The 21645-nt window shown below is 37.4% G+C and overlaps 2 protein-coding genes and 1 long non-coding RNA gene across 4 annotated transcripts; 2 read left to right on the top strand and 1 right to left on the bottom strand.

The window, feature by feature from the left end:
* Positions 1-164: 164 nt before the first annotated feature.
* LOC124393114 lies at positions 165-3139 on the top strand. The gene is made up of 7 exons (XR_006927286.1): positions 165-551; positions 1294-1417; positions 1702-1904; positions 1998-2069; positions 2238-2472; positions 2574-2659; positions 2860-3139. It is a non-coding gene; the product is annotated as an uncharacterized LOC124393114 (long non-coding RNA).
* A 793-nt stretch (positions 3140-3932) lies between these two features.
* On the top strand, positions 3933-9938 carry LOC124393091. Its single transcript, XM_046860432.1, has 9 exons — positions 3933-4439; positions 4539-4643; positions 4739-4858; positions 4940-5005; positions 8240-8328; positions 8436-8541; positions 8687-8792; positions 9654-9709; positions 9821-9938. The coding sequence occupies exons 2-9, from the start codon at positions 4566-4568 to the stop codon at positions 9911-9913; spliced, it is 714 nt and encodes a 237-aa protein (XP_046716388.1). The 5' UTR covers positions 3933-4439; positions 4539-4565; the 3' UTR covers positions 9914-9938.
* A 2303-nt stretch (positions 9939-12241) lies between these two features.
* On the bottom strand, positions 12242-19677 carry ttc8 (tetratricopeptide repeat domain 8). Of its 2 annotated transcripts, XM_046855793.1 has the most exons (15): positions 19447-19677; positions 18794-18820; positions 18331-18451; positions 18148-18211; positions 17527-17686; positions 17309-17398; positions 17156-17200; positions 16260-16345; positions 16034-16121; positions 15832-15942; positions 15558-15697; positions 14809-14983; positions 14551-14673; positions 12781-12864; positions 12242-12637 (listed from the first exon to the last, which is right to left on the bottom strand). In XM_046855793.1, exons 1-15 carry the CDS (start codon positions 19564-19566, stop codon positions 12521-12523), a joined length of 1551 nt encoding a protein of 516 aa, XP_046711749.1. In that variant the 5' UTR covers positions 19567-19677; the 3' UTR covers positions 12242-12520. The 2 variants fall into 2 exon arrangements, with proteins under 2 accessions (XP_046711749.1, XP_046711829.1); XM_046855873.1 differs by lacking the exon at positions 18794-18820.
* Positions 19678-21645: the final 1968 nt, after the last annotated feature.

The following is a 21645-nucleotide window of genomic DNA, read 5'->3' as shown; positions in this document are numbered from 1 at the left end:
GTCACAAGCAGTTAAAACCGTAACCGTATTCATGGATCGTTGCTATGGTAACCCCTGAAGGTTATTAGTGCACTTGCATGGCCCCGGTCTGAAATCCCCTTCGCGTGCACGCGGACAGTACCGTCGTATTTCCTGTAGATGGCACTAAAAACACGAAAGATTGGGTCAAATGTTATTTTGCGTTAATACATAGACTCGCTAAAATTACTCGGATGCACAAGTAAAAAAAAAAAAATTTAAATAGTTAATTTAATTTTATTAACAAGGACTTTGCTTTTGTGATTCTGTAAAATAAATAATTTTATAAGTATTAATTGAATATTAATGGACAACGTCGAAAGTAAGATATTTTCTAATAGTTTGGAAGGTTTACCAATGCAATACTCAAAAAAAATGATAAAGCTATGCTTTTTTAAAAGTTGTTTCAACATTGCTGTACTTGCTGTACAATTTTAAGCTTCATGTATTATCCAACACCCGATCACGTGAAGGATTGACCAATCAGGACTCTGCCTTGGGTGCATTGGATGCCAAAGAGGAGGCGCAAAACGGTAGGTTTTCCCTGTGTAATTAGTCTTTAATGACAGATATTGGCATTAACACTTTATTTTCAAGATATTAGTGTTTAAAATTATTGATGGTTATTGTGCTTTAATTTGTAAAGGTGTTAAATTAAAAACAACTAGTTTGATATATCTCCTGAGTACTGAGCTCATTTTAAATTTACTGAGGGATTTTTTTTAAGGTTTTTTTTTACTTGAGTAGAATATTTTATTACTCTTTCCACCTTAAAATAAAAGCAAACAACAACACAACAATTATTAGAATCACTTTATGTGTTGTGTATGCTAGAGGGTATTGTGCTCCTAAACAATATTCACATTTTTTTGGATTGTCAGCTATGGTAGATTATCACAGCTTTGCAAATCTTACGTAAAACAGAAGTGATAGTTTTTCAATTAATTACATTATTTAATTATTTAATTAATTTATTTATATTTAAATGTGTCTGGCTATCTTGAATTTAGTTGAATAATGAATAATGAATAAATCACATTAATATGTTGTAACATTTAAAGGTCCTTTCAGTGTTAGTGCACATCAAGAGGGAAAACATTTAATTGTTACACTTTTGTTACCTTTGGATGTAAAAATGTTGAGATGTTACTTTTTTTTTTTACCAGCATACTATCAATTAGTAAATCAATCAAGCAGAAATCTATGCAAAAAAAAAAAAAAAAAAACTGTTGACAGCCAACCCTTACTTATTCATTTGTGCTTTTTGGTCTGTAGATTATGAATCCTACAATGTATAGTGCTATTGTAACCTACAAAACAGGCAGTGGGTATCCTCTGGGATTATCCAAGGACCAGAAGTCAAATTTTCGGAAAAAAACTGCTATTTTTGACATTGAAGGTATTTTGACATAAGACTATGTGATAAATCAATGTTGTTATTTTTAAAAACCCTTTTGCAACATGTAGCTATATATTAGTATATTCCATTAGGATCATTCAATAGAGGCCTGTTATTTTTATAATTTAATGTTATGCTAAGCTTTTTTTTTTTGACACAATTTGTTTTACATTGTTTGACAATGGACCTGAAGTACAGATGTCTAGTTTTCTCTATTTGTACTGTATAATTTTAATTCTTGATGCTTTAATTAATAGGTATTGTATTGTTACTATATCATTCAGATAGTCAGCTGTACTACAGAAGATATAAAGGAACTGCCCGTGAACTGAGATTAAAGGTTGTCTGTGGTGCAGAGGATGCAAATAAATGCTTTAAAGAGTTTCACGCTAGCAGCAATGGTGCACATTGTGGACAAAAAAACCCCAAAGATGCCATATCCAAAAGGTTTTACTGGCCAGGGATGTCCGAGGATCTTGACAAATGGGTAATGACACTGATCAAAGTTAACAAATTGAATAAAATCTTTCTTTTTTTTTTTTTTTTTTTTTATGCTTACTGATAATTTATTTTTAAACAGGTGGCTGAATGTGTGGCATGTCAGGCCACTAAAGCATCAATTAAAGAAGAGGTCAAAATTACACCTATACAGGTAATCTATCTATCTGTCTGTCTATCTATCCATCTATTCATCCATCCATCCATCCCTCCCTGACACCCAGAACACGTTATATTTAATTGCACATGTATGTAATAAAATACTTACATAATTTACTAAATATTTTTATCAATTTGTCATTTTTATCATATTTTTTGCAAGGTCACACAACCCTTCGAACTTTTGGGGATGGATCTGATCGGGAAACTCACTTGCACAGACAGTGGCAATCAATATATATGCGTAATAATTGATTACTTAACCAAATGGCCACAGGCTTATCCACTCAGAAGTAAGTCTGCAGAGGAGGTCACAAACTGTAATTATCAAGTTTTTCAATCAGTTTGAGGCACCAAAACGCATACTCACAGACCAAGGGAGGAAGTTTGTTAATCAGGTAAATCCAAGCTGTAACATACCATACAGTGCTTAAATGTACTTTGAAAAATATTAACCTATATTGACAATAATTAAATAACAATTTTGTTTTATAATCAGATTCTTGGCATCAAAAGGAGTTTGTGCTAACCCTATCATCCCCAGACCAACGGTCTAGTCAAAAGGATGAATGGAACCATACAGAGGTACTAAATTTATACATCAATTTTAACACAAGATCCTTAAATTGCATATTTTTTTTACATCCACCTATATGAAAATGTAATGTGTTTATTTCAGAACTATAATAGCATTTGTAAGGATTGTTAGAAACCAATTAAAGAATACACAGGTATTTATATATATCTTCTGCTAAAACAATTTTAATGTAAATTATTTGTTCAAGGGCTCTCAGCAAATTGGGTGCCAAAAAACCGAAATGTAGATGCTGTTATGTTTGGACTAAGGACCAAAAAACAAATGACAACAAAGTTATCTCCTTTTTATATGATGTTTGGTCGTGAGGCACGATACCCTTCTCAGGTCCCAGAAGATTATCAGGTGGATTGTCTTTTATGTTTTGTTTAATATTTAATTGTATGTATCGCATTAAGTATGAACTTTGACAAGCACAGCACAGAGTCACTTTAAACACTTTAATAGCAGCACATGAACAGTTTAGTAACAATCACACTGGGTCATTTTTATCTGTAATTCTATCAATGTCTGTCTGATAATAATTCCATCCTTTCTGTCTAATTAATGTGTATATATTTTTTCTAGTATATATATATATATATATATATGTGTGTGTATTACATTGTATAGTTATACTTTAATAAACCTCCATACTTTTATACTTTATTTTTGTTTATGTTTTTACTTCTATCATGTTTATATGTTGGACAGTAGTATAAAGGATTTCACTATGTCATATGTGTATGTGGCAAATAAAATTTGAATTTGAACTTGCCTGCATGAATTTGAGATGATCAGGTATTTTTAACTAGAAGCAAATGTTCCTTTTTCAGATCGACAGCTCTGTTGAAGCTGTGGTGGAAATTGAACAAATGACTGAGGATGTTCTAAAACTCAATGAAGTTCTTCGAACTGCACTTACCCACACTGCTCAGGTCCAAAAAAAAAAGGCAAATAAAGAATATAAAGCAAAGAAAGTGAAATTCTCTGTGGGTGACAAGGTGTGGAGATGTAATGTTCGGAGCCAGCAGAGAAAAGGTGGAAAATTAGATCCATTTTTTTTAGGTCCATACACCATTAAAGACATTGAAGGCAAGAATGCTGATCTGATAGATGAGAGAGGGGTTATTTTGCCAAAAATCAATATTGACCACTTAAGATTATATATTAAGGAGATGCCACGCATTCCACACAAGATTGTGTCCAGATTAACAGACGCAAATCCATCACAAAAAACCTGTCCAACTGCTGAATCACCTGCAATCTCAAAAGTGACAGTCATATGTCACCACTGCTGTATCTGTTCCACCATCACCAGCCATCTCCAGAAAAGCTACACACCTGTCTCCCCAAGGGTTTCACCATCACCTGTCATCTATAAAAGACCTGCATCACCAGTCTCCCCAAGGGTTTCACCATCACCTGCCATCTCCAAAAGAGCTGCATCACCTGTCTCCCCAAAGGTTTCACCATCACCTGCCATCTCTAAAAGAGCTGCATCACCTGTCTTCCCAAGGGTTTCACCATCACCTGTCATCTCTAAAAGACCTGCATCACCAGTCTCCCCAAAGGTTTCACCATCACCTGCCATCTCTAAAAGAGCTGCATCACCTGTCTCCCCAAGGGTTTCACCATCACCTGCCATCTCTAAAAGAGCTGCATCACCTGTCTCCCCAAGGGTTTCACCATCACCTGCCATCTCTAAAAGAGCTGCATCACCAGTCTCTGTATCTGTGTCATCATCACCTACCACTGAAGCAAAAGCAGTACAGCACCGCCTCATCAGCAGTAAGTCAGCATCAGAAGAGAGTAAAGCTATAAACTAATGAACGCTAACAGTCATGTTTTCTCATACTTATTATTTTCTTATGACATTTATCAATACAGTTGTTCAAGAGGCATGGGCAGGAAGAAATGCCTATGTGTTGCTCTCCAGAATTATTTTTTGCAGACATTAACAAAACCACTCCAAATAATGAGCTTGAAAGTGAGGTAAGATTGTTTTAGAAGGTTTTGTGGTTGAAACTGTAGATATGAAATGTTAACCTCCACTGCTAACCCCACACTGTTTTGTTTCCTTGTTTAAGGTTATTAATGCATACATATTTCTGCTTTTGAGGCGTTTCAATGCACAACCGAAAGAGCTGGCATTCCAAATTGACTCATTTGAAATGAGGAATTGGAATGGAAAAAAATCTAAATTAAAGGTTGGTTTGCTCGGGTTTATTTATGTACCAATTATGAAACATCAAATTCGAAAATATTTCTGTCCTCTTTTTAAATTTCAGGTTCATCCCACAATGTACAAGTATCTCATTGGCATTGTGAATGACCACCACCACTGGACAGTTGTGGTAAACAAATGAAAATTTTCAGTTTGTATGTTAAGTGTTCTTAGACATTATATTTTAACCTTGGAAATAACTTCCAATATTGTGTTCAGCATACTGTATGCCATTTGTTTAAATGTTAGGTGGTAAAATTTTAAGCTTCTTTTTAGAGGTAGATTTATCAAAATAACATTAACAGTAAATATTAAAAGAAACAACAAAACCCAGCCATTAGGGGGGCACAAGCCAGTGCACTCATAGTGCCGGTCCCAAGCCCGGGTAAATGGGGAGGGTTGCGTTAGGAAGGGCATCCAGCGTAAAACGTGCCAAATCAAATATGCGGATCACAAAGGAGAATTTCATACCGGATCGGTCGAGGCCCGGGTTAACAACGACCGCCACAGGTATCGTTAGCCGACAGGGTACCGGTGAAAATTGGGCTACTGTTGGCCGAAGGAGGAGAAGGAGAGGAGGGAGACGTCTACAGAGACGGCAGGGAAAGGAGCAGTGTAGGAGAGTGGAGGTTCGGGTTGGTACTTTAAATGTTGGTACTATGACGGGTAAAGGGAGAGAGATAGCTGATATGATGGAGAGGAGAAAGGTAGATATGCTGTGTGTTCAGGAGACCAAGTGGAAAGGGAGTAAGGCCAGGAACATTGGAGGTGGATTTAAACTGTTTTATCATGGTGTGGATGGAAAGAGAAATGGTGTAGGGGTGATTCTGAAGGAAGAGTACAGTAAGAGTGTAGTGGAGGTGAAGAGAGTTTCTGATAGGGTGATGATCGTGAAGGTGGAAGTTGAAGGGATGATGATAAATGTCATCAGTGCCTATGCTCCACAAGTTGGCTGTGAGATGGAGGAAAAGGAAAGATTCTGGAGTGAATTAGATGACGTGGTAGATGGTGTACCTAGGAAAGAACGATTGGTGATTGGGGCAGACTTTAATGGGCATGTAGGTGAAGGGAACAGAGGTGATGAGGTGATGGGTAGGTATGGTTTTAAGGAGAGGAATGTGGAAGGGCAGATGGTGGTAGATTTTGCTAAAAGGATGGAAATAGCAGTGGTGAACACGTATTTTAAGAAGAAGGAGGATCATAGGGTGACGTATAGGAGTGGAGGAAGGTGCACACAGGTGGACTATGTGCTATGCAGGAGATGCAACCTGAAGGAGATTGGAGACTGTAAGGTGTTGGCAGGGGACAGTGTAGCTAGACAGCATCGGATGGTGGTCTGTAGGATGGTTTTGGAGGCGAAGAAGAAGAGGAGGAATGTAAGGATTGAAAGAAGAATAAGATGGTGGAAACTGAAGGAGGAAGAGTGTAGTGTGAGGTTCAGGGAAGAGGTCAGACAGGGGCTCGGTGGTGGTGAAGAGGTGCCGGATGATTGGGGAACTACTGCAGGAGTGATGAGGGAGGCAGCTAGAAAAGTACTTGGTGTGACATCTGGAAATAGAAAGCAAGACAAGGAGACGTGGTGGTGGAATGAGGAAGTGCAGGAGAGCATTAGGGGAAAGAGGTTGGCAAAACAGAAGTGGGATCGACAGAGTGATGAGAAAAGTAGGCAGGAGTACAAGGAGATGCGGCAGCAGGTAAAAAGGGATGTGGCGAAAGCCAAGGAAAAGGCATATCAGGAGCTGTATAAGAGGTTGGACACTAAGGAAGGAGAAAAGGATTTGTACCGATTGGCCAGGCAGAGGGACCGAGCTGGGAAGGATGTACTGCAAGTTAGAGCAATAAAGGATGGAGAGGGAAATGTGTTGACTAGTGAGGAGAGTGTGTTGAGAAGGTGGAGGGAGTATTTTGAGCAGCTGATGAATGAGGAAAATCACAGAGAGAGAAGGTTGGAGGATGTGGAGTTGGTGAAGCAGGATGTAGATAGGATTAGTAAGGAGGAAGTGAGAGCAGCGATTAAGAGGATGAAGAATGGAAAGTCGGTTGGACCAGATGACATACCAGTAGAGGCGTGGAGATGTTTAGGAGAGATGGCAGTGGAGTTTTTAACCAGATTGTTTAACAGGATTCTGGAAGGGGAGAGGATGCCTGAGGAATGGAGAAGGAGTGTGCTGGTACCGATCTTTAAGCATAAGGGAGATGTGCAGACCTGCAGTAACTACAGGGGAATTAAGTTGATCAGTCACACCATGAAGTTATGGGAAAGAGTAGTGGAAGCCAGGCTGAGAGAAGAGGTGACCATCTGTGAGCAACAGTATGGTTTCATGCCGAGGAAGAGCACCACAGATGCCTTATTTGCTTTGAGGATGTTGATGGAGAAGTATAGAGAAGGACAGAAGGAATTGCATTGTGTATTTGTGGATTTAGAGAAAGCGTACGACAGAGTGCCAAGAGAGGAGTTGTGGTATTGTATGAGGAAGTTGTAAGTAAGACAGAGTACATGTGTGTGAATGAGAGGGAGGGCAGTGGAGTGATCCGGTTGCAGGGAGAAGAGGTGGAGAAGGTGGAGGAGTTCAGGTACCTGGGGTCAACAGTGCAAAGTAATGGAGAGTGTGTTAGAGAAGTAAAGAAAAGAGTGCAGGCAGGGTGGAGTGGGTGGAGAAGAGTGACAGGAGTGATTTGTGATAGTAGGGTATCTGCAAGAATGAAAGGGAAAGTTTATAGGACTGTGGTGAGACCTGCGATGTTGTATGGATTAGAGACAGTGGCATTGACTAAAAGGCAGGAGGCAGAGCTGGAGGTAGCAGAGCTGAAGATGTTAAGGTTTTCGTTGGGAGTGACGAGGATGGACAAGATAAGACATGAGTTTATTAGAGGGACAGCCCATGTAGGATGTTTTGGTGATAAGGTGAGGGAGGCGAGATTGAGATGGTTTGGACATGTGCAGAGAAGGGACATGAATTATATTGGTAGAAGAATGCTGAAGATGGAGCCACCAGGTAGGAGGAAAAGAGGAAGGCCAAGGAGGAGGTTCATGGATGTGGTGAGGGAAGACATGCAGGTAGTTGGTGTGAAAGAGGCAGATGTAGAGGACAGGGTGGTATGGAGACGGATGATCCGCTGTGGCGACCCCTAATGGGAGCAGCCGAAAGAAGAAGAAGAAGAAGATTAAAAGAAACAACAAATTAGTAAATGGGGCAGATAAGTAAAGGATTATTATTATTATTATTATTATTATTATTATTATGTTTATGAAGCCATTTTACCTACAATAAACTTCATTTAAACATAAATTGTTAATATTAAATGCATGTCAATCTCTTCATTATCTAAAATCTAAATTCATTACTGTTTTAAATCTTAAAAGGTTATGCTGCCATCTCAAAGGAGGGCTTTGTTCTCAGATCCTCTGGGAGAAAGTTCAGCAAAACTGAAACAATGCCAGGATGTAACAAGGTATTTGAAGTTGTTCATCCAAAAAAATGTGCTTCTGTACAAAATTTATCTCTACAGAAAAAATGACTTATTCCAGTATCGCAATCATGATGATTTTATATGTTAAGGGCTTTTATGCGACAAAAGGGATGCAATTTTTCAAGGTGGTCCTGCGATACACTGCCTCACCCAAAACAGCAAGATGGCACATCATGTGGCATCTTGGCTTTGAAAGTAAGTGATTTAAAATAGATAAATTACTTAATTACTCTGAATTTATGATCTTGGAGAAGGACAATTAAGTTGCTTAAGTTGCTTATTATGGTGTTTTATGTTCCTTTATAATGAAATTGCTTCTTTTATTATTTTCCTTTTTTAGTTTGCTGAATTTGTACTTAGAGAGGAGCCAATTGTTTTAATTAACACAAAAGAAGGAGTGGAAGACTTGAGAAAAGAAATAGCTGTCACTCTTCTCCAAAATAGTGGTATGTGTAATCTACAGTATCAGTCGTAACATTACTATTTTAAATATTTTTAAAAGAAGAATCTTATTTTTATTAAGCCTGCATTTATTTGATCAAACATAAAGTGAAATATTAAAAAAATTATATTAATAAGTTTTGTGAGATTCTATACAAATGTAAAATAATGTTTTTTCTATTTTAATATGTTATAAAATATAATTTATTTTTATGATGCAGAGCTGAATTTTCTTCAACTGTTACTGCAGATTGAAGTGTCACACATGCCTTTAGAATTCATTCTAATATTCAGATTTATTATTAATGTTGGAAACAGTTGTGCTGATTATATATGTATTATATATAATTGGGGTTTTTTTTGTTTGTTTTTTAAGAAAAAAGACTACAAGTTTCAGTCAGTGTTGAATTTTTCTTTTTTTGTTTTGAAAATATAGCCTACTTTTTTTCAGCAAGGACGTGTTAAATAAATAAGAAGTGATTGTAAAGGCTTATAATTTCAGAAAAGATTTCCATTTTAGATGAATGCTGTTTTTTTTACATTCTTAAATGAATCCTGAAAAAATCATAGCAGCCTCTAAAAAAAAAGAAGCACAACTGTTCATGATCACCATTCAGCAGTAAGAATGCCTGCCTCTCTACATTTCCTCCCTAGTCATTAACTGCACATCCTTCTTAATCACCACACCTATCTGCCATCATCCTCACCAACTCATTTGACTACCTGCTTGTTTAGCAGAAATGTACCTGTACGTTTGGTTGAAATTGGATATATTTTCTTTTGCAATGTACATTTTGAATGTACATTCACTGACTGTACATTCAATGCAAATCATATAATCTTCTTACTTGAATTGGTTATTTTAGATGACCTGAGCCAGCTGTGCCATGTCTGTGGGGAGAAAAGTGGAAATAATAACTGGGTATTAACTGTTTTCTATGGGCAAGATTATTCACTATCTATCACAATTTAACAATTGGTTACAGTGTCTGTCTAGTGCCTTGAAGAAAATTATGTCTTCTCTACATTTCAGATTGCCTGTGACTGCTGCAATTGGTGGTACCACCAATCATGTATCCAGGCGACATCACAAGTGCACTTTTTGTGTCATGCCTGTCAAAACTAGAATTAAAGGAGTAACACTTTTTATACACCTGTTCTATTAGTGGATTTTTATTTTGTAAAGTTTTGTAATTTTTACATGCATTAACTCTAGATTTTTCGACATTTTGAAAAATAGAGCTGTCTGTATAAATCAAACAAAACTTTGTGCATTCAATATTAATACTTGTGTAGGTGTATAACAGCAAATTTGGTAACTCTGAGTATGAAGGAAAAATAAATAGAGGGGTTGTAGAATTAAGGCAGGTGGTTTACATTTGGTTTGCCTAAATAATACAGCTCTCCATGTTGTTAGATTAAATGTAGTATTTTACACATATATTATTACTGGTGTAGGTGGATTACAACAAGATTGGTAACTCTGAGTATGGAGGAAAAAGAAATGGGGGGTAGAATTAAAATGGCAAATGATTACATTCCTGATTTTATTCTGCCATTTACAGGAAGCTGTATACGTTTTCTTCAAATTAATCTTTTAGCGTTAGGACCAGGAAAACATTTGACCCAATCTTCCGTGTTTTTAGTGCCATCTACAGGAAATACGACGGTACTGTCCGCGTGCACGCGAAGGGTGGTTGATTTCAGACCGGGTGTTCACCGGTTCTAGGCAGTTATATCAAGGTGGGCAATCAGTGGTTTGCCAACACCTAATCCAGTTCTCCCCATAACTAATATTTATGTAAGGATGGTCAGATCCTCTTCATGAGGTCAGACCTCGAGAACTGCCATGCAACAAAACAAACCTTTGAATCTGAGGAGAGAAAACCATTTGTTCAGATGCTCCCTCACCCATCCTTGAGCTCCCTCTTTCCCTCCTGAAAATATGGCTGGGTCATGGAAAGGTGACTTAGAAGTTCCCGGAATTCAAACTTGCATAATGTAATTATTACATTTTAGGGATGTATGAATTTAACCTTTACATTTTTAGTATCATTTTAAAGATCTCAGTGCGATTGGAAATAAGATCCCAGTCCCATATCAGTAGAACAGACCCAAAATAAAGATCTCAGGTTTGGGGAAAGTCTGTCCTACTAGTGTGAGGGTTGTCCCAGTGAAGATCTTTATTAGGTGTTACTCTAGGTGTTTATTGTTATTATTAATTTTATATATCACCTCCTGTCCCAAGAAAGGGTTCATGGATGAAGGGATCATGTTGTTTAACTTTCTGTTTTAGATTTGACATTTGTTTATTGATTACTGTCTAGCAAATAAATGTACAATTCTTTATTAACACATTTTGATTAAATCATTTATATCTAGTTGATTATGTAGCCTGGTGTTACCGCAAATCTATGGATTTTACAGGATTGTACATACAGAAGACTCATGAACGACGGGAGCACAGAGCACAACGTCTGAAGGTCACAATGACCTCCAGATTTCTGACTATCACTGACAGCAAGTTATGACAAAGTCAACTATTCTTTATGCATGAGCAAGCATTGAGCAGCTTACAAGTTTTGCGGTTATATCCTCTGACAAAGATTCAGACTGGCGAGTTTGTGTCTGCATTTGTATCACTGACTTAGCAAGTTTAACAAAGTGGCTAAATAAAGTGTTCTTTATGCATGAGCAAGCATTGAGTGGCCTAAAATCAAACACTTTAGAATCTTGAATTAACCATGACTATCAGTGTCTATGGCTGAATTAAATAAAACTGTCAGTGACAGCGAATACATCATCAAAAATGAAAATCTGACTTAAACACTTTCATTGCTTAATTCGCTCTCTCTTTAATTCAGTTATTTAAATGCATTGAATCATGATGCAAAGATTGGATGTTATATATATTTTGTTCCAAAATACAAAATGTCAAGTTAAGTTTATTTCTTTAGCGCTTTTCACAACAGACATGGTCTCAAAGCAGCTTTACAGAATTTAACAGTTAAGGTGAATGGTGTGTGTTTATCCCTGAGTAGCCATGGCGACTGGCGACTGTGGCAAGGAAAAACTCCCTTAGATGTTATGAGGAAGAAACCTTGAGAGGAACCAGACTCAAAAAGGGAACCTATCCTCATTTGGGTAACATCAAGACTGTGATTATATTCTTAACAATGCAGAACACTGTAAAATGCTGCTAAGTAGTAAGATAGCAAGCTGACTTTGTGCAAACTGTGAATCAAATTGGAAATAGAAGTTATTACAGTTATAAGGCATGCTGCTATTTATTATTAAGTATTCGCTGTATGAATGTGGTGGAAAAATCCAAAAGAATTGTGCCCGAAACATGTGAACATTTTCTTTGAAATAAATAAATAAATCATTGTCTCACCTATTTTGCTTATTTTTTCAGGTTCGGGAAATTGATATTAAAATAATTGAAACATCACGGTTTTATTTAATACTGCATTTTTAATGCTAAATAAACAAGATCACATTTCATATAACATTTTTAAAAGAATAATAAGGTCCACCTAAACTGCAGATATGCACTGTGGTTTATTATATCTATCGAAATATTATCTGAGATCATTTATTTTATCTATAAAAACATTTAAAAAATGTAGACAACTTCATCTCTGTAGGCATTTCTAGAATAATCTCTTGCAATGGTTAATAGCCTGCTTAACTGTGGCGAATTACATAATTTGAAAAAAATGAGATGAAAATTTCAGAGCACAGCAAAGTGTTGTCTGAGGGTCTTCAGCATCTTTTGAGTGTCCACATGCTCAGGAAAAGCATCCTCTGATTTCTGGGCTGCCACGTAGCTACTCTGAAGATCACCAACCTGTCAAACAAAATACAGATAACCACAGGAGAAACTAGCGAGTTCTGTCCTTACATATGTATATACATTTAAAAATTAAAATAGGTAAAAAGAATAATCAACAAATATGGGTCTAAAGCTGTTTGAAATTTAATAGTGCTCACCTTATCTGACAGGACAGAGAAGTTAAAATGTGGCTCATACATATGGGGGGAGAGTGAAGCGGCTGTTTGCAGAAAGGCTTTTGCCTGCAAAAGAAAGCCACATTGCTGTTATACACTGTTACAAGAAAATTTCATTTTAAGGAAGAGGATTAGTTGTACGCAAGCAAAGCACCCACACTAAATCTGTTCCAAAACAAAACCGTCATTACAGAGAAAAACTCAATACTCTTTCACATGTACATTCCTTCATAAAGGGATTATAAGATTGTCTGGTGTAAACTGTGAAGAACAGTGTAATCAATTTGCCACTGAACTCAAGGACTGAACTCACATCTATTATGTTGCACGCCAGCTCCAATAATAAAACCATGTGAGCACATAAACACACTGTCACAAACAGTGTTTACAACAAATAATATCTGATACTGGTCAGGTAGGGAATTAAACTAAACAGGATGTGCTGTTAGGTGGTTATTGTGAACCTAAGAATGTTTATTTGTTGTAGACTTATATACTTGATGTAATATTATGCCTGTTTTTTAATTTAGTTTATGTAGCAAGTAAACCATAGTAGTATGTGTATGTTGGAACTACAGAATATCTTTCGGCTGCTTCCATTAGGGGTCGCCACAGTGGATCATTCGTCTTCATCCCCCCTGTCCTCTACATCTGCCTCTTTCAACCCAACTACCTGCATGTCTTCCCTCACCACATCCATAAACCTCCTCCTTGGCCTTCATCTTTTCCTCCTTGCTAGCAGCTCCATCCTCAGCATTCTCCTACCGATATACCCCATGTCCCTCCTCTGCACATGTCCAAACCATCTCATCTACTTCACCTTGTCTCCAAAATGTCCTACATGCGCGGTCCCTCTAACTCGTTTCCAATCCTGTCCATTCTTGTCACTCCCAACGAAAACCTCAACATCTTCAGCTTTGCTACCTCCAGCTCCACCTTCTGTCTTTTACTCAATGCCACTGTCTCCAAACCATACAACATCACAGGTCTCACCACAGTCCTATAAACTTTCCCTTTCACTTTTGCAGATACCCTTCTATCACAAATCACTCCTGACACTCTTCTTCACCCACTCCAGCCTGTCTGCACTCTTTTCTTTACTTCTCTAACACACTCTCCATTACTTTGCACTGTTGATGCCAGGTACCTGAACTCCTTCACCTTCTCCACCTCTTCTCCTTGCAACCCACCACTTCACTGCCCTCCCTCTCATTCACACACACATACTCTGTCTTACCCCTACTGACTTTCATTCCCCTTCTCTCCAGCGTGTACCACCACCTCTCCAAGCTCTTTTCAACCTGCTTCCTACTCTCACTACAAATCACAATATCATCCATAAACATTATAGTCCACGGAGACACCTGTCTGACCTCGTCCGTCAACCAGTCCATCACCACTGCAAACAGGAAAGGGCTTAGAGCCGATTCTTGATGCAATCAAACCTCCAACTTGAACCAGTTTGTCGTTCAGAATATATTAATACATATTTGACTAATGATGTAAGAATGAAACAATTCTATTGAATAATGTTTTAACATTTTTTGTTAATTTATGTTATTTATATAAAATCTATAAAATGAATAATCAGCTAAATACTAAATTCACAACACCTATATATTTTTTTTCCAAATCTCAACTATTCACTAGTTTGATCTTCTATGTTAACGCCATCTGGTGTTTCTATAGCTATTAATTATTGGTTAAGAAAATAAAATCATGAGATTAAAGGTGCTGATAAGTGTGCCATACCTGCTCAATGCGTCCTTTGCGTAGCTCCAGCACTGCCAAGTTGTTGTAGGCTTCGGCATTGTCATTGTTAAATGCTAATGCTAGTTTAAAGCACTGATAAGCAAGAGTCAAGTCACCGATACCCTAAGGAAAAGAAACACAATGGAACAGAGAGTTGATTTTAAAGATTTCACGGGTTACCACTGGATTACCCAATAACTTCATATGAGGTCCATGAGAGTTTTAATCTGAACGTGGCTATGCTGGTGTCAAACTCACCACTGCAACATGTCCGATATTATACCAGATGTCAGCCTGTTCATCATCACTGGAAACCAGGGCTAATGCCCTCTCGAATGAGGATAGAGTCATGTCATACTGCTGAGCATAAAAGCAGCATAGGCCCAGATTATTATAGAGCTGGCAGTTATATACACCCATCTGCAGCAACCGTCTGAAACAAAAAGAGGAAAAAATGTATTAAAGTAACAGTAACATTACATATTAATATATTAACAGTGGTGTGTTTAACAAAAAGTGTTTGCCCCTTCCTGATTTTTTGGGGGGGTTTTTTGTCACACTTTTATGTTTCAGATCATCAAACTAATTTAAATATTAAATAGGCATGATGTCTAGCTTTTGAGGATCTTTTGGTCTACTTCACTTTGTCAGGCAGGTCCTATTTAAGAGATTTCTTGGTTGTGAAAAGGTGTTGCAGTAATCAGGCCTGGGTGTGGCTAGAGAAATGGAACGCAGGTGTGACAAACCACAGTTTTAACAGGGGGCAAACACTTTTTCACACAGGGCCATGTAGTTTTAAATTTTGTTTTCCCTCAATAATAAAAACCAACATTTAAAAACTGCATGTTGTATTCAGTTGTGTTATCTTTTACTAATATTTAAATTAGTTTGATGATCTTAAACATTATAATGTGACAAACATGCAAAAAAATAAGAACTCAGGAAAACACTTTTTCACACCACTGTAAGCTCTTGTATACTTCTACATGAAGAAGGGAGTTGAAGACCTGTAGAAACGCAAGGCGATCTCTGGCTGGTCTGTATAGAAATGATTGCTTCCTATGCAGGCAATGGCCTCCACATTTGTGTTGTCCTGCTTTAAGACATCTTTGTAATACTCTGTAGCTGAAGTGATGTTATTCATCTCCTAATGCAGTCAAAGATATAAATTACTACACTTGGCAAACGAAAGTTTCATTTCAATACACAAGCTACAAAAACATGTAGCTCAAAATAACCTCTGCATATTTATCCCTCCGAATCTAGCAGTAAAACACGGACCTCATGAATGCGAGCAATCCCCGTCAGCAAAGTTACTTCTCCTGGGAAGTGGTCCAGTCCTTGTTTGAAGAGGTTCAAGGCAGTTATGGGTTGATCTAATCGCTGATAAACCTGTGCACCAGGAAAAAGAGAACGAGCACTGAATTACTGTTGTACATTTCCATTATTTATAAGCAAAGTATAAACAAAGAAAACGTTGTACCTTCGCAAGGTAAAGGTAAGTATCTACAAACTCTTGATGGCTGAGAGCTGATCTGAATTGTTTCTCAGCTTCACGGTACAAACCAAGCCTGCAAATACAAACTTCAATCATCCAACCGGTCGATGCGTCACATATAAATATCAGATAGATTCTCAGTTATCCTCTCAATGCAGTTAAATAAACATGTCACCTCTAGCAATACTTTGTTATAATAGTGTTTTGTCACCTGTAATAACATTTCCCAAGTTGGACTTTCCACCACCAGTCCTTGAACTGTGCATGCTCCGTAGCAAGTGCAGCTAGGTCCAAAGCCTGAAATGTTCCAAAGTTGTGAAGTTAACACATGTACTGCAAATCAAATCTATGATTGTTTTGCTTATTTTTATTCAATTCTTTTCATTGCCAATTTCCACTTAATAAATGGGTCTCATTTATAATAAGTCAAGTCAAGTTTATTTGTATAGCGCTTTTCACAACAGACATTGTCTCAAAGCAGCTTTACAGAAATCAACAGTCAAGGTGAATTGTGCATTTATCCCTGATGAGCAAGCCTGTGGCAAGGAAAAACTCCCTTAGATGTTATGAGGAAGAAACCTTGAGAGGAACCAGACTCAAAAGGGGAACCTATCCTCATTTGGGTGTCATCAAGAGTTTGATCCTAATACCAGTATTACCTAGAATTTGAGCGAATAAAAGCTACTTTCACTGACCAGGCACAACTTTATGGCCATCGATCAGACCACCTGCCCAATATTGTGTTGTTCCCTCTTTTGCTTCCAAAACAGTCCTGATCTGTTGGGCATTAACTTCTATAGCAATTTGAGCTACAGGAGCTCGTCTGTTGGATCGGACCACATGGGCCAGCCTTGCTCCACTCATGCATTAATGACCCTTGCCTACGCATGCCCATTTTTACTGCTAACACGTCAACATTAAGAACAAAATGTTCATTTGCTGCCTAATCTATCCCACCCACTAACAGGTGACATTCACTTCACCAATCATAATGTTATAATGACATAATGTGATGCCTAATCAGTGTATTTACTTCATAAAGCCAAATATTCTATTATCTATTTCTATTATCATTTGCTTATCGAGTATTAAAGGTGGACTACTCACATTTTTTACATCATTCTCATGGTGAAAGATGTATTCAAATAAGGCCTGGTATAGGAGTAAAAGAGAGAAAATAAATTCCAATCACAACATTTGAGACAGGAATTAATAATCCTTTAACTGCTAAATTCATTACCAACTTGTGATTTGCGGTACCTTGGATAAATTTGGTTTCTGTGCATACTTTGCCAAATTTAACCTGGACATGTTAATAAACGGCCCATCTTGATGTGTTAGCATCGAAGCCTGAAAGATAGATATCAATTTGAAACAATGTACACGAAGAATTACTGGTATTTTTTAAAGTAGAATACAAATGTAAAAAACTGATCACAAGTTGTTTTTTTTTTAATATTACACTGTGTGTAGCCTACCGTGCCCAATCGGACAAATCTCCCAGAAGCACTGGTGACAGGGCGAGCAGTGTTTGCAGTTCGAGGTGTCCTGATGGCTTGCTCCATAGTCCCTGGTCTACCAGATTGAGTGCTGGGCCTTACAAATCCTGTAATGGGGCGTCCCGACTGGGTCACTGGTCTAGGGTTAAAAAAAACATCAGAGACAAGTCACAATAAATATGCAATAAAGTGTATTACTTCTAGTGCATCTGATTCAGTTTTCCGTTTTTAAACTGTGGGTCTCAAAATTATAAAAAATAATTTATATATTAATTCATAACTTTTTTTTTATAATCTTGGCTATCACAACGCACCATTATCAAATTTGTTCCTTTTTCTATCAATTATTAACAGTCTCACATTTCTTATTTAGTTCTTATATTCATAAGCTGGTTTGCATGGTTGAATAGGTTTAATACATATCTCAGTAACAGTGGGGGTTTTGGGATTAATGGGATCTATAGTTGCAAGAAGTTTGTCACCCATTGTATTAACCTTCATATATTCTTCTACACCTTTATTAAAAATCAATGTTTAATTATGGATGTTTACAACCTACAACTACAATGAACTGGAATGACTACATTAGTATTTATTAACCTGATAGCTGGAGTAGGTCCTCCACCTTGACTTGTTCCAGGGAGCCTCAGTGATGTTCCAGGTCCTGCCAGAAAATAGTTTGGTTAGTTGTGAAACTAAAAAGTGTCTTAAAAAAAGAGGTTATAATGAAGGTTGTTTTTTTAATATATATAAATAAGGTGACAGCTTTATGGGAGTACACACGTGCCACTTGTGCAATAGCACTTTCATCCAACATTATTTCTGCAATTCCCTCCTGGTCAACTTCCACTTCATCAATGTACACCATCTCAGTCAGGGCCCTTGTCTTCAGGCTCCATGCAGCCTTCAGGAAAGCAGAAGAACTACTTTAAACAAACTAAAGCAAAAAGTCTTTCAATGTAATCGTTATTTTGGTTCTGTAGAAGTTCTTCCATTAAAGCCTTTGGCTCTGTGAGTGTTAGACACTGGTATTGATGGCTGTAGGTTACAAAAAGGCACAAATGTTCACAAATATCCTAGTTGAAACACACCGTGGTAAATTGGTAGATCAGTGAAGGGAATATTTATTAATTAACACTGGGATTAGATTAAAACAAAGGGTGAATTGGGTGTGACTGGGGTTCTACCTAGGAGCCTGTTTCTACTATACTTCACTAAAAGAAACATCCAGGGTTTAAGCTGTTACCTCAGAAATATGTGGTGTATGAGGTTCCTTGGCAAAAAGGTGAGGCAGAGAAGAGTGATCAAAATCAAAGGTTTAATTTGAAAGCGCATACCCGAAATGTGTTTTCACTAAACAAAAATAATTGTTAAAACTAATTAGTATGCAAAAATATGTCCCTACATATCTGTCCTTCTGAAAAAATCTAATACACGCTGACCTTCCAAGTTGTTTTAAATGGTCAAGCTGGCAAAGTGCAGTTAGAAATGAAGGTTTTACTACACTGTAGGATTTATAAGAAATGAACACAAGACTAAGACAATTGGATATTGTCAAATATTTATTTATCAGTGTTGTGATTCGTGGTCTAATAGATTGAACATCCCTACACTTGCTTTGGTTGCTGCTAGATGATCAGTCCAAGCTGGATGTTCAGAAGCGTGGTGTCCACTGTCCTGACTAGATGATTAATATTAACGCATATTTTTATGTAATATTAACTTGGGTATTTATCTAAGAAGTTGCTGGAACAGAAAAGACACACAGCAAGAAAATAAGACCACTAATGTTTTTGCGTTTTATTTACGATCTAAACATTTTAATGGGATTAATAGTAGTCTAGCTGGCTAAAATCCACAGCCCTGCTGGCTCTATTAGATCCATATCAACACACTCACCTGGTCGAACGGATTGTCCTCCAACACCTTTGTGCAAAGATCGGAGCATTTCTGGAACTTCCGTCTCCTGAAATAACTCCATGCTAGAAAAAGAGGATCCATAGATAATGTCACTTCCATTATTTTATCCTGAAAAAAAGCCGTGTTGGTCGAATGTGTGTTTCTGTTTCCGGGCACAGATTAGCTGAGTGAGCTACAGCCTCTGTAGCTAAACCTCGAGCGTCCCGTTACTCCCAGCAACGCGTTACTGTCACGTTCTGCGCATGCGCGTGTCTGCTATAGGTATTCAAATACATTTCTTTGTATATTTTTCCGCCCTGTTTTTTTTTTGTTTTGTTTTTTTTTTTACATCATTTTGACCTTCCGTAATCTTCTGCCGAGGATTGGTCTTTTTTATTTACTTTGAGTTTAGACATTAAACTTGAATAGAAAGGGGAACAGCAAACAAACAGCAAATATACATACTAACTTCACTGACATTAAAATCTGATCTACTATGTCCAAGTAGAAATAAGTTAAAAAATGCTAATTAAATAAATAAAAGCCTATAAACTGCTTTTCTAATAATACTGTTTAACTGTGGGAAAAATTACAAGTATCATCTTCTTCTTTCGGCTGCTCCCATTAGGGGTCGTCACAGCGGATTATTCGTCTCCATACCCCCCTGTCCTCTACATCTGCCTTTTTTCACCCAACTACCTGCATGTCTTCCCTCATCACATCCATCAACCTCCTTCTTGGCCTTCCTCTTTTCCTCCTGCCTGGTGGCTCCATCCTCAGCATTCTCCTACGGATATACCCCATGTCCCTCCTTTGCACATGTCCAAACCATCTCAATCTTGCCTCCCTCACCTTGTCTCCAAACTGTCTTTTACTCAATGCCAATGTCTCTAAACCATACAACATTGCAGGTCTCACTACAGTCCTATAAACTTTCCCTTTCACTCTTGCAGGTACCCTTCTATCACAAATCACTCCTGTCACTCTTCTCCACCCACTCCACCCTGTCTGCACTCTTTTATTCACTTCTCTAACACACTCTCCATTACTTTGCACTGTTGACCCCAGGTACCTAGACTCCTCCACCTTCACCACCTCTTCTCCCTGCAACCGCACCCCTCCACTGCCCTCCCTCTCATTCACACACATGTACTCTGTCTTACTACTACTGACTTTCATTCCCCTTCTCTCCAGCGTGTACCTCCACCTCTCCAGGCTTTTTTTAACCTGCTCCTTACTCTCACCACAAATAACAATATCATCCGCAGAGACATGCAGTCAGAAGAGGAATGTGATGCAGTGATGTAGCAGTGATGAGGCTGTGCCTCACCTGTTATATTACTTTTTTTCAATTTAATTAAATGTGAATTTATATTTTATTAAAACGTAGCGTTTTCACTCAGATCTGCATAATAAATGCTAATTCTTTGTCAATCAACTGAATTTATCACAGGGGGGCCCCAGTCAAGTTGTAGAAACATCTCAAGGATGATCAGTGGAAACAGGACGCATTTTTTTTATATACATTTGCAAAAAGATTTTAAGCAAACTTCTTTCACATTGTCATTATGGGGTGTTGTTTGTAGACTTTTGAGGAAAATAATGAATTAAATCAATTTTGCAATAATTTTGTAACAACATGTGGGGGAAAAAATGATGTGCTGTGAATACTTTCCATATTCACTGTTTTAAAAAAAGACCATTTCTTGCTTTGCCAATCTCTTGCAATTTTTTCGTCGCAGTTTTTTCTATTTTTCGATAAATAAAGCTCTCACTAATTCTGCCTTATGGTAAGATACATTATCATTATGTGTAATTGAATTAATAATTAAATCATATATCACATCTACCTCATGTGTATTGCAACTTAACTTTGCTATGTCTAATGTTTACTCTTGATGTTTAAAGTCTATGCACCTTAGTCAGTTAGTAACAACATTTCATTCTTTTGTATAGTGTGTATGTAAAAGAGCTTGAGTTTGATTAATAGTTATACTGCTTGAAAGTCACACACATATCTATGGAAATTATTTGTAGATTTGTTGCTCTTGATAAAACTGCAATTAACAGTAGCATGAGAGGCAGCGATTCCCACATCCTAAGGACGAAGGTGTGTGAGGGCCCAAGTACTGATTATATGACACCCAAATAACATTGCCTAATCAAACTATGAATTTAAGAAGAAAAAAAAGAAAAAAA

The sequence above is a fragment of the Silurus meridionalis genome, chromosome 1, assembly GCF_014805685.1.
Source record: "Silurus meridionalis isolate SWU-2019-XX chromosome 1, ASM1480568v1, whole genome shotgun sequence".
NCBI lineage: Eukaryota > Metazoa > Chordata > Actinopteri > Siluriformes > Siluridae > Silurus > Silurus meridionalis.
The sequence above is the reverse complement of the archived record's forward strand: the minus strand, read 5'-3'. Positions and strand labels throughout refer to the sequence as shown.

Coding starts and splice junctions, on each gene's coding strand:
- LOC124393091 (XM_046860432.1), top strand. CDS start 4,566: ATGCCTATGTGTTGCTCTCCAGAATTATTTTTTGCAGACATTAACAAA. Junction 8,542..8,686: donor GTGGCATCTTGGCTTTGAAA/GTAAGTGATTTA, acceptor TTCCTTTTTTAG/TTTGCTGAATTTGTACTTAG. Junction 8,793..9,653: donor CACTCTTCTCCAAAATAGTG/GTATGTGTAATC, acceptor TGGTTATTTTAG/ATGACCTGAGCCAGCTGTGC.
- ttc8 (XM_046855793.1), bottom strand. CDS start 19,566: ATGGAAGTGACATTATCTATGGATCCTCTTTTTCTAGCATGGAGTTAT. Junction 18,452..18,793: donor ATACACCACATATTTCTGAG/GTAACAGCTTAA, acceptor GCTTTCCTGAAG/GCTGCATGGAGCCTGAAGAC. Junction 15,943..16,033: donor CTTACCTTTACCTTGCGAAG/GTACAACGTTTT, acceptor CCTGGTGCACAG/GTTTATCAGCGATTAGATCA.